The sequence below is a fragment of the Camelus dromedarius genome, chromosome 10 (assembly GCF_036321535.1).
Source record: "Camelus dromedarius isolate mCamDro1 chromosome 10, mCamDro1.pat, whole genome shotgun sequence".
Lineage (NCBI taxonomy): Eukaryota > Metazoa > Chordata > Mammalia > Artiodactyla > Camelidae > Camelus > Camelus dromedarius.
The window spans coordinates 75,037,212-75,049,965 of NC_087445.1; the positions used below are offsets into that span (position 1 = coordinate 75,037,212).

The 12,754-nt window shown below is 50.4% G+C and overlaps 1 protein-coding gene across 4 annotated transcripts in view; it reads left to right on the top strand.

The window, feature by feature from the left end:
- NTNG2 (netrin G2) overlaps positions 1–12,754 on the top strand; it is a 69,489-nt gene that overhangs the window by 44,223 nt on the left and 12,512 nt on the right. For all 4 annotated transcript variants that reach the window (XM_031450759.2, XM_031450762.2, XM_031450760.2 and 1 more), the window contains one exon: positions 12,517–12,689. In XM_031450759.2, coding sequence (XP_031306619.2) covers positions 12,517–12,689 — 173 coding nt within the window. The remainder of the gene's footprint in view (positions 1–12,516; positions 12,690–12,754) is intronic.

A 12,754-nucleotide genomic window follows, 5' to 3' on the forward strand; every position in this document is an offset into this window, starting at 1 on the left:
TGTGTGAGGTCGGCCTTCTCCTCCCATGTCCGCCCTCACCTGCTAACATTCCCAGGCTAGCGTGGGCTCAGAGTCCACTGCCCTATAAACCCAACGGCCCACTGAAATGTTTTTCCCGAAACAAAAGAACCGTCTTTACCCAAAGATAAATGCTCTCTCCGGCAAGAGAAATGGGAAAACGCTGCCGGCTGCTTTAAAATAGAAGTTTGTTTCTAGCAACTCTAGCCTTTAAGGTGTCGGGAATGTGTATATCCACACCCTGAAGGCTCCGTATGGAATGATGCTCGGACCAGTGGGGAAAAAAACAGGGGAGACACTGGGCAGGGGTGATCAATTCCCAAGACCCCTGGGCCCCTGGGCCCTCCTTGCTGCCCCCAGGCTCACACTGAGGGGCCCCTGAGTGCTCTTAAATCCCTGCGGGTTTGACTGTTGAGGGGGAGCCAGCCTGGCCCTTCCTCCCTGGCTCCGGCACCAGTACCCAAACTCACTGCCTCCCCATCTTTTCCCAGGAGCGATGACATCACTCTTCCCGGCAGCCAGGAGTTGACCTACATTCTTCCGCCCTCCTGTCTGGGAGGCGCTCCAAACACCCCGCTCCTCTCGCCCTGAGGAGGGGAGGGCCCGGTGCACGATTTTCGTGAAGCGCTGGTGCCAGTCCTGGGTCCAGATGGCGCTCCCGCCAGCAGCTCCCAGGCACTGCCCGCCCCTCCCTGCTGGGCAGGGCACGCTCGGGCCTGGCACAGGCTGGTGCCCCTGCCGTCCTGACGACCGCTTCGTGCTTGGTGCTTCATGAGGCTGTCAGGCCCCCAGCCGGGCCCGGCAGGTGGACAGGATGGAGAAACACGTCAGTCTCCTCCTGGGAGGAGCAGAATACGTTTTCCCAAGAACTTGGGTTGTCTGGGACGGTCTTCCCCTGGAGGTGAGACCGGGCCCTGCCTCCAAATGGTTGTGGTCCCCTGGGGCTCGTTAGGGACTCATCAACCCGAGGAAAAGGAACCACTTAGCGACTTAGAGGAGAAGGCAGCTGCGGCCCCCTCTCTGGAGGACAGGCAGCTGGGCCAGCTTCCAGTGGGTGAGTGGCTGCACCCCACGGTGGGCCTTGCAAGGGGTCAGGGGTCAGGCCAGAGGACCATGACTCACCATGTGTGTGAGCAGGGTGGCAGCTGCCAGCTAAAATGCAGGATGCCCGGCTAAATTTGAATTTCAGATAAAGAACAAGTCATTTTCTTAGTATAAGTGTGTCCCCAGTATTTCATGGGACGTGCAGGCTCACCTCGTTTTACCGACTAAATGGACTGAACTTCAGTCACTTCATTTTTGAAACTTGAAGGTTTGCAGCAAGCCTGTGTCGGGCAGTCTGTCGGCGCTGTTTTCCCAGCAGCATTTGCTCGCCTCTGCGCCACATTTTGGTAATTCTCGCCACATTTCAAACTTTTTCATTACTGTTACGTTTGTCACAGGGATGGGTGATCTGTGGTCTTTGCTGTTACTACTACGACCCGCTGAAGGCTCAGATGATGCTTAGCATTTTTTTAACAATAAAGTATTTTTTAAATTAAGGAACGTCCATTGGGTTTTGAGACGAAACGCTGTTGCACACCTCACAGACGACAGGATAGTGTAAACAGAACTTTCCTATGTGCCAATAAACCGGAGCATTCATGTCACTTGCTTTATTACGATGTTACTTTTTTGGTCTGGAAGTGAGCCTGCGATGTCTTCGAGACGGGCCTGTACTTATACTAAAAAATTGTTCATTGCTTACCTGAAATTCAAATGTCAGGCATCCTACATTTTTATTTGTTAATCTGGCAGCCATAGTGACAGGAGGCTCTTCAGGGAAGGGACTCTAAGAGGACAGTGGGTGTGTCCCCCTGGTGGTGGCCCCCAGGGACCTGGGGAATGGGTCATCTGATTGGGGGGCTGTTGGTGCTGAGGGGCTCTGGAGTGGGGTTTTGGCAGGACAGTAAGGATAAGGGGAACTGTCCCTTGAGGCTGAGCAGCTGGGAGCTGCCGGGTCAGGCCAATCTTTGTTCCCAGGAATCCCCACGCTCTCACCTCTGTCACTTGTTGGCCATTAGCAATGGCAACGTCGCTGGCATTGATGGAAGACTCGCTATGTGCCCGACCGTGGGCTAAGCACTCCCCATGTGGCAGCCTGTCCCATCCTCTAACAGTCCTGTCCCATGGGAACCATCAATTCCCCAGTTTTACAGACCAGGAGACTAAGACCCTGAGGCCGGTCACCTGACACTGCCTGGCCTTCGCTGAGCTGGCCCTCCGTGCCAGACGCTCTGCCTTATCTCCCTCCTACACCTCCGTTCACTCAACAGCTATCGATTGAGGGCCCGCTGGGTGTCGGACAGTGTGTTCGGCACTCACGAATAACTAAACAGAAAAGTTAAAAATCTAAGATGTAATTCAGCCCCTCCCATTTGCAAACAAGAGGTCTGAGACCTGAAGAAGTGACTGGCTCAAGGTCACCCAGCAAATCAGGAGCAGAGCGTGTGCTCTGAATCCAGCGCTGACTCAGCACTCAGCTTTCCCCCTCCCTCCCCCGCCCCCACCCTGCTCTCTTACGGAGCCGCTCCTGCTGCATCCAAAGGGCCCTTGAAGCCCTGGGATTCTGTGATGGGGTGGGGGCGGGGAGGGGGCACAGCCCGATGGGCTGGCGGTGGACTGCTGGCCAGGGGCAGGCCCCCTGGGCTGCCTGGCCTTGCACCATCTCTCTGTTCATTATTAAATGATGCTTCCTGATGGATGAGCCAAAAAGTGCTGGGTAGCAGGGTCAGGCGGCTCAGGTGATGGTTTTCGGGTGAGATTGATGGTTCTTGAAGGTCAGATTCAGAAAGCAATTCCTTGGGAAAATTGATCCCATAGATGCAGGAGCGATATCCGGGCTAGAGGTGCAGACAGGAGTCTGGACCACCCTCCTGGGTCTAGATGCAGCCGCTGGTTGGGAGGGAGGGTGGGAAAGCGAGCTTCTTTCTCCCTCATTTCCTTGGCTGAGGCTGGGGGCCTCAGAACTGGCAAGCAGGGCTGTGCGTGGCGGGCGCGGGAGGACCCCCTGGTGGTCTTCCCCACCGGCCTGCATTATCCAAGTGGAGTCGGCTAAGACGAGAGTCCACAGAGACACAGGGTAAGAGTGCAGCGATGAAGTCCAAGTCTGCGTAGCAGCCGACAGTTCTGGGAGGCGGGGAAGACGGACATGCTGTGTTTGGGGGACTTGTGGGTGGGCTGCGCTTTTCTGAGCCCACGTCTGTCTCAGAACCAGCACTGGACACTCTCCAGGCCACCACCCTGCTGCTCGCCTGACACACTTCCTAATGTCGGGCTCACCAGCTGTGTGACCTTGGGCAACTTACGGAAGCTCTCTGCGCACATTTCCTTATCTGTAAAATGGAGATAATAGTTTTCATAAGGTTCTTGTGAAGAACGGATGCATTCATTCAAGGAAAGCTCTCTGTGTCTAGACACTCATAAGTACAAGAAATGAGAAAGCCAGCAGGACACTAACGTCTGCCAAGCACTTAAATGTATTAAGAAAGTGCTTTGTGGGCTGTGTCTGGGTTGCTCCTGCCATCAACTGGATGAGGTAGGCGCCACTGCCATCCCTATTTTACAGATTAGAAAACTGAGTCCGAGGGAAGTTTAGCGACTCTCCTAAGTTCACCCGGTCAGTGGCAGAATATCCCAGGCTAGTGCGCCCAGGGGCCAGGGCTACCGTCTTACAATCAGCAGGAAGGGCAGGAGGAGAAGTGCCAGCCCCCACGGGCCCCCGTTTGCCAGGCTGGGTGGTGTGGCAGGTGCGTTGCTTACGTCCATGAGCTTATTCCAAGTTTGTGAATGACCAGTGCCACCAATCCTCACCACAGCCCGTGGTGGAGCCAGGACTGTTTCTCCTCCTTCTCCAGGTGAGAAAACTGGGGCTCAGATTGATGAAGAACTTGTGTGGGGCCGCTCGGCTGTGTGCATGGGGGGCAGGGGCAGGGTAGAAGCCCCGCCCGCTGATCCGGGGACCCCAGGTCCCATGGCACCGGGCCCCCGGGAGGGCGGACGTTCAGTCTGGGCTCTGGTGTCAGGCTGCCCGGATTCAAGTCCTGGGTCTGCCCCCTTCTCAACTAGGGGACCTCAGGCAGCTCAGTGCACCGCCCCAGGCCTGTTTCCCCATCTGCACAACGCAGGTGATAATAGTATGTTGTTCACAGAACCATTGTGAAGGGCTGTGTTCATCCGAGTGGAGCTCTGGGAACGGTGCCTTGTACCGGCTGTGTTCACCCAGCCAGGCTTTCTTCAAGGCACAACGTGATAGGTTGATGCAGAGAGTAAAACCAAGCTCTGAAGGCTTGTATGAGAGATCACAGTAGAACCCTGGCTCCCAGGGTTAGTCATTCAGGTCACCGCTTCACTGTTTCCCAAACATCCCAATTACCGACTCACTTGTTTATTAATAGCTTTACTGAAATGTCATTTACATGCCCAGATACACTCATTTAATGTGTACAATTCAATGGCTTTCGGTATCTTCACAGAGTCGGACAGTCATCCCCACTATCAATTTCAGAACATTTTCCTTACCCCAAAATGAACCCCAGACCATCCAGCGGCCACTCCCATTCTCCCCTCCCCTGCCCCCGCAGCCCCCGGCAACCACGAATCTACTTTCCGTCCATTCTGGACATTTCCTATAAGTGGAATCATTCAATATGTGGCCTTTTGTGTCTGGCTTCTGCACGTAGCATGATGTGTTCAAGGTTCACCCACGCTGCCGCAGGTGTCCCTTCTGTGTCTGAGTAATATTCCAAAGTGCGGATACATCGCATTTAGTTTTCCTGTTGATGGACATCTGAGAGTTGTTTCTACCTTTTATGAATCGTGAGCATTCATGGACACGTTTTTGTGCGGACATGTTTTCATTTCTCTTGGGTAGATACTGAGGAGCAGAATTACTGGGTCATCTCATAAGTCAGTCTCGCCTTTTGAGGAAGGGCCAGCCTGCCTTCCAAAGTGGCTGCATCATTTCGAACCTCCACCCACAGTGTACACGGGTTCTGTTTCCTCCACGGTCTCACAGTCATGTGTTACTATCTGTGTGTGTGTATGTTTAATGAGAGTGTAGTTGATTTACAATGTTGTGTTAGTTTCTGGTGTACAGAATAGTGCTTCAATTGTACGTATGTTCTATTTCATTATAGGTTATTACAAGCTATCAAATGCAGTTCCCTGGGCTAAACCTTCTCTGTGTTTTTGATAATAGCCATTCTGAGGGTGTGAGGTAGGAACCCCTTGTGACTTGATTTGCATTTCCCTGCTGGTTCATGATGTGAGCATGTGCTTCTTGGCTATTTGTGTGTCTTCTTGGAAGAAATGCGTATTCACATCCTTTCCCCATTTAAAAAATTGAATTCTTTTCATTATTGAGTTGTAAGAGTTGATTCAATGATACGTCTCTTATTAAAGATAAGATTCACAACATTTTTCTCCCAGTCTGTGACTTAGCTTTGCACTTTCCCGAGGGTGTCCTCTGAAACACAAAAGTATTTAATTTTGATAAAGTCCAGTGTATCTGTTTTATTTATCCTGTGCCTTATAGTTTGGGTGTCATGTGTGAAAAAAACCATTGCTTAATCCAGCATCATGAAGATTCACTCCTGCATCTCCTTCCCAGAGGTACCTGGTTTTGGGTCTTTCATAGAGACCTTTGATCCATTTTGAATTGACTTGTTTAGGACGTAAGGTAGAATTCCAACTTCAGTCTTTTACATCAAGAGATCTCACATTATTTCTTTCTTTTCTTACTTAATAATTTCTTTAAATGAATATTCTTTTAAAATTTGGCCTCACCTAGGCAATAATATTTTTGAGATTCCCAGGTTTGGTGAGTTTGTCACTTGAAGAAAATGCTGTGTAATCAAAAATAAACAATAACCATCATACTGTTTTATAGCTCCTGCCCGCACCTTCCCCATCATCTTGTCTGCTCCACATCAGGAGAAGGTGCTGATAATCCTGAGTGTTGGGAGGAGGGAGAATATAGCAGGGGCTGACAGGAGGCAGGGATTGTGAAAGGCTTCCCTGCAGAAGTGATATGTGGCCGTGAACCTGACACTCCCGCTAGGTGTTAGCTTTAGGAGAAGGGGGTGGAGTCTGGCCGTGCCATCCAAGTGGAGGGAACAGCATGTGCAAAGGACCAGAGGAAAGCGGGGTTAGAAGGCCTGCTGGACAGAACTGGGGAGAGGCACAGAGACAAGGAGAGGCATAGAGGAACACAGAAAGAGAGCCAGAAAGTTCAAGCCCTATGCACACGTGCGCGTGCACACACACACACACACACACACACACACACACACACACAGAGGCAGCATTGCCCAGAGCTCCTTGCAAAAGTCAGGACGTCTGAGAAGCACCTCCACTGACTGGGTTCTGTTTCTGTGCCAGCCCCTGCGAGGCTTCCCCCACACTGTGTGGGCTCCTCCTGGCAGCCCTGCCCAGCAGGGAACCTCTTCTCTCCCTGATAGAGAAAGCACCGTGCTCATTCCACGGCTCAACCAGGGAGGGCAGGGAAGCCCAGACACCCTCTGGGAGATGAAGATGGTGGGAGGGGCTGGCCAGCGTGGGGCCTGAGCAGAGCCGGGGTCAGAGAGGGATGTCTGGATTTGGGTCCAGAGTGTGTGACCTCGGGCCAGCTTCTCCCTCACCTGTCCCCTCCTCTCATGGGCCAGTCCAGCTCTCATGTCCCACAACCCCGTACTATCATCATTACAATAGACATCTCAGATTCAGCTGCTCTTTTACGGACTTTTAACCAGCCAAGGTCAATGTTGTCACCCGAAGTTGAGATGGCATCTTTTGTTTATGTAGCTGATATCTAAAAATATCCCATCCTCAGGCCAGGGGCATGGAGTACATTCCTGGCTCCACGCAGCTGGGGTGTTCCTCTCCAGCTAGCTAAGTGGGACATTAAATACGAGTTCAGGTGAAAAAAGTTAAAACTTTCCAAGGTCAAGTACATTCTGCAAATAAATATTTGTTAAAGTCAGCCAGTTTCTTTCCTGCAGGACTTGTCAGAGCCTTTAATATGCTGATATGTCCTGGGTGGAGGGGGTGGTCAGGGAGCAGGGTGTGAGGGCACTAGGAAAGCATCACGTATGTTGACCAGCAAGGTTTAAGCACAAGACCTTTCTTTGCGATGGACGATCTTTTGGCTATAGTGTCCCCAGGAAGAAGGGGCCATCCAAAATACCAAAGCTGCCTGCCTATCGTCCTCTGTTCCTGTCCCAGAGCTGAGCACATAGCAGGCCCACAGTACTTGTGTGGGAGTGGGTCGGAATTCCAGAGAAAGAATGAACAGGCTTTCTCATGCTCTGTTTACTTCTGCTGCAGTAAAACCTTGACCGGGTTAGGGTCCAGGTAACATGGGGTTAAAATAACACAGACTTAGCACGGCTAACCCCCACGGACAGCGCCTTCGCTCTGCATCAGAACTCAAAAGACATCCTTGGACCTGGGAACTGAGAATCACAAACAGTGCATGGTGTGTGATGTGGAGCGAATATTTGTTTCCCAAACAGGTCCATGATGCACCTGCTTCTCCTGAGAGGAAGGGCTGTGTGAGCTCAGGAACCAGCCTCCTTCCTCACCTAACCTGGTTTCCGGTTTTCAAATAACATGTGTCACCTGCTTTAAAAAGTAACACCTGCTCACCATTAAAGAGCATAGCAAAACATGCAAAGTGACAAAGAAGGAAACAGAAATCATTTATAATCCTACCCCCTCCCTCCCTAGGACAAGCGCAGGAATACACTCAGATGCATTGTCTGCTGGTGTTTCGGGTATGGATACACGTATTTAAACATAATCAGAAGCTGCCTGGGTGGTCTGTTTGGGTTGCCACAACAGTACCACAGACTTGGGGGGTGGGCCTTAACCCGCAGGTGTTTTTTTGTTTTCTCACAATTTTGCAGGCTAGAAGGCCAAGATCAAGGTGCTGGCAGGGTTAGTTTCTAGTGAGATCACTTTTCCTGTCTTGCAGATGGCCGACGTCCCACTGTCCGCAAATGGGAGAGAGAGAGCTCTGGTGTCTCTTCCTCCTTTTATAAGGGCACCAACCCTATTGGATCAGGGCCCCACTCTTCTGACCTCCTTTAACTTTAATTACCTCTCTAAGGACTCTAGCTCCAAATACAGTTGCATTGGGGGTTAGGGCTTCAACATATAAACCTGAGGCGGATACGGTTCAGTCCACACCACTACAATACGTGCACTTCGGTCTCCTTTTTTTAAAAAAATTTTCAATCCATAGTCTAGCCCACATTAACCTCTTGGACTCTGGAGTTGAATACCTCTGAGTTCCAGCCCCAATCACATTTTTGGGGATCTCTGTGACTCTGGGCAAGATACTTAACCTCTCTGAGCCTCCGTTTCCTTGTCTGTAAAATGAAGTACTGAAGACAGAACCAGCTCTCGTGGTCAGTCATGGGCTGAATGAGATACCCAGCAGTGCACAACAAGCACTCGCTACGTGTGGTCTTTTCATTTGTGTTAGGAGCACTCCCCAGGGCTCCCAAAAACCTTTGACAATATAATATTTAATAGCTTTATTTTTAATAGCTTAATGTTTAATAGCACTCCAGAGCACGGATGTGCCTAATTTCCGTAATCATCCTGCCAGGTGATTGGAGGGCAGAGAGAAATTACGAGGAAGGCAGCCCTGGCGCTTCTGAAGCCAGCAGGCAGTGCGTTCATCTGCAGGGCTGCTAGAAACTTGGCATGGAAGGCTGGCCTCCCAGCCGTGCTCTGGTCAGATGGAGACAAAGAGGGCAGGAGGGGAGCAGAAGAGCCGGGATGAAGGGGCTGGCGGGATGGATATGCAAGGCGGGAAGTCACATCCTGGGCGGGTGAGAAGCATCACTCGGCCCAGTGGAAGGTGGGGTATAAAGAGAAGGGGGACGTTACGAGCAAGAGAAGAAATGCTGGTTGAGTGTTCGGGAGACGATCTCTGAGACGCTGGGGGTCAGGGAGGGGAAGGGCTGCACACGCCAGGCACCCCTGTCCTCAGTGGCCCGCCGGGCACAGCTTTCTCCCTGCTGTCCCCACCCTGGCTGTCATCCCCACAGACAGAGCACCCTCCATGGAGCAGCCACAGTGGTATATAAGGTCGGAGCCAGAGCGGGACACCTCCAGCCTTCCAGTGGCTTCCAGACAGAATCCAGGCTCTGTGTCACCATCTGGCCTCCTCCTCCCCTCTTAGCTCATCTCAGAACTCACAGGTTGAGCTCTTAGCCCGAGGGTCTTCCCTCACGCTCTTGCCTCTTTTCCGAAGGTTCTCCCCTCCTTGCCTGAGTCACTTTTTTAAAAAAATTTTATTTTTAATTTTTAAAATTGAAGTATAGTTGATTTATAACGTTGTGTTAGTTTCTGGTGTACAGCACAATGATTCATTATACATATACATATATATGTTCTTTTTCAGATTCTTCTCCATTATAGGTTATTACAGGATATGGAATATAGTTCCCCTTGCTGTACAGCAAGTCTTTGTTGTTTCTGTTTTGTATATAGTAGTGTGTATCTGAAAATCCCAGACTCCCATTTTATCTCTCCCCACCCCCTTCCTCCCTGGTAACCACAAGTTTGTTTTCTGTCTGTGAGTCCGTTTCTGTTTTGTAGATAAGTTCATCTGTGTCATTTTTTTTAGATTCCACATATAAGTGATATCATACGATATTTGTCTTTCTCCTTTTGGTTTATCACGTAGTATAGTAACCCCTAGGCCCATCCATGTTGCTGTAAATGGCATTATTTCTTTTTTATGGCTGAGTAGTATTCCATTGTGTGTGTGTGTGTGTGTGTGTGTGTGTGTGTGTGTGTGTGTATCTCACTGTTGATGGGCATGTAGGGTGCTTCCATGTCCTGGCTATTGTAAATAGTGCTGCTGTGAACATTGGGGTGTACGTATGTTTTTGGAATAGAGTTTCCTCCAGATACACGCCCAGGAGAGGGATTGTTGGATCATAGGGTAAGTCTATTTTTAGATTTTTAAGGAATCTCCACACTACTTTCCATAATGGCTGCACCAAACTGCATTCCCACCAACAGCGTAGGCGAGTTCCCTTTTCTCCACACCCTCTCCAGTATTTATCGTTTGTGGACTTTTGAGTGATGGCCATTCTGACCAGTGTGAGGTGATACCTCATTGCAGTTTTGATATGCATTTCTCTGATAATTAGCAATATTGAGCATTTTCTCATGTGCCTATTAGCCTTTTGTACGTCTTCACTGGAGAAATGTTTGTTTAGGTCTTCTGCCCGCGTTTTGATTGGGTTGTTTGGGGTTTTGTTGTTGTTACGGAGTTGTATGAGCTGTTTGTATTCTGGAAATTAAGCCCTTGTCAGTTGCCTGAGTAACTCTGGATGCTCCTTCAGGTCTTAGTTGAAAGCCATTCTTCCTGGCAGCCTCTCCTGCTTTCCCCAGACTAAGCCAAGACCCCCCATGACACGTTCTCCTTTGTGTAACAATTGACACTCATTAAAGATTTGCATGATTATTATTTTTAAATTGTCTCGATTAATTTTGGTTCACAGGTAATTGAGCAGACTGTACAGAGAGTTCTAATACCCGTTTCCCCACACAGTTCCCCCGTTACTAGCCTCTTGCATTCGTTTGGTACCTTTGTTACAGCTGATGAACGATCGTTGATGTGTTATTGTCAGCTAGAGTCCACAGTTAACGTTAGGGCTCTGTCTTGGAGCTGGGTTTTGACAAGTGCATAATGTCGTGTATCCACCATGACAGTGTCACACAGAATAGTGTCACTGCCCTAAAAATCCCCTGGGCTCCAACTATCCAGTTCCTGCCCCTCCGCCAATCACTGGTTTTTTAAAGTTATCTCCCTGCCGGACTCTGTCCTCCATCAGAGCAGGGACGCCTGTCTGCTTTGTCGACCATTAGCCTTGCTCTTCCCAGCTCAGAGCCTGGCCTACAACAGGCTCCCTATAAATATGTTTCTCTGCATATTGTAATAAAAATCAAATTCTACCAAACACGTTATTCTGCAATTTGCTTTTTACAAATATTGACCCTATATCTTGGAAATCTTCCCATATCAAAATATAGAGCACACTCTCTCTCTTTAACCTTTCATTATGAATTATTTCCAACATGCACACAAAACTAGAACGTACTCTCGTGAACGGCCGTATACCTAACTCGCAGCCTCAGCCATTAGCTCACAGCCCTTCTTGTTTCGTCTGAATCTCTGCCCGTGTTCCCCCTTTCTGTGTTATTCTGCAGCAGATCCCAGACATCAGATCATTTCATCTGTAAGTATGTGTGTGTGAGACCCTAAAGATAAGGGCTTTTGAAAAAGGAACCACAATACCATCACTGAACTTAACAAACATTCATTTAATATCACCAAATATAGTCAGTGTTCAAATTTCCAGTCGTCTTGTGAATACGTGTCTTGCTCATCTGAGTTTAGAGGCTGTTTGAACCGGGCTCCCAGCGAGGCCCACGCCCTGCACTCGGTCGCGACGCCTTTGAGACTTCTCTTCATCTTGGTCGTCCGCCCACCTCATCGAGTTTTGCCCCTTTGCAATTCACCCTTTCTAGAAACTATGTCATCAGTTCTGGAGTTTCCCACAGTCTGGATTTTGCTGACTGCGTCCCCCCAGTGTTGCTTAGTACATTTCTCTGTCCTCTGTATTTCCTGTGAATTCGTAGCTGGGTCCAGAGTGTTGATCAGATTCAAGTTCAGTGTGTCTTGACGAGGCTGCTTCAGGGTAGGGTGTGCCCGTCCATCAGGAAGCTGTTCTCAGGTTGCTTCTCTGTGGATGCTCTGTGCCTAAAGCCGTCTATTCAGTAGGGGACGCTAAGTGGGGACTAATTCTATCTTTCCTTCTCCAATTATCAGCTAGAATGCTTCTATAAAAAGAAACATCCTCTCATCAACTGTTGGTTACCTGGAGGTACAGTTATATAGGACAGGCAAGGCAAATACTTGATTCTTTCCTTTTATTTACTGGGTTCAGAATAATGAGTTGCCTATAAATATTTGAATGAAGGAATGAATAATACATGTGTGGGTGAATTGACAGGGGCTTGGGAGTCGGGGCTTCTCTCTGCCCTCAAGGGCATGGGTGCAGGCTGCAGCCAAGAGCAGAGGTGCAGCCTGGGGCCAGGTCCACGTCTACACAACCAGGGGCAGGTCCCCCTCACTCCCTGTCAACCCACCACGGTTGAGAGCAAAGGTGATCAGAAGCTGCGTTATTAAAAAATGCAGCACCTGGGACAAGGGCACCTCATCTTGGAGAAGACCCACAGCAGTGAGCCAGGGGAAGGCCCGGGGACGGGGGTGTTCCCTCGATGGGTGGGGAATTGGGAACATTTGGCCCGGGGGAGCGTCGTGGCAGGTTGGACGAGTAGCCTGAAGGGTCCCTCCCAGCCCCTCCCGGGAGCCAGGCCGGCCCGCCCGCGAGCTCGCTGACGCCTCTGCCCCCTCCGTGCCCCCCCCAGGTGCAAGTGCAACCTCCACGCCAACCTGTGCTCCGTGCACGAGGGCAGCCTGCAGTGCGAGTGCGAACACAACACCACGGGCCCCGACTGCGGCAAGTGCAAGAGGAGCTTCCGCACACGCTCCTGGCGGGCCGGCTCCTACCTGCCGCTGCCCCACGGCTCTCCCAACGCGTGTGCGTACCGCGCCCCTCCCCACCGGGGCCCCGCGAGGTCACGGTCTCCAGGAGCTGTGGATTCC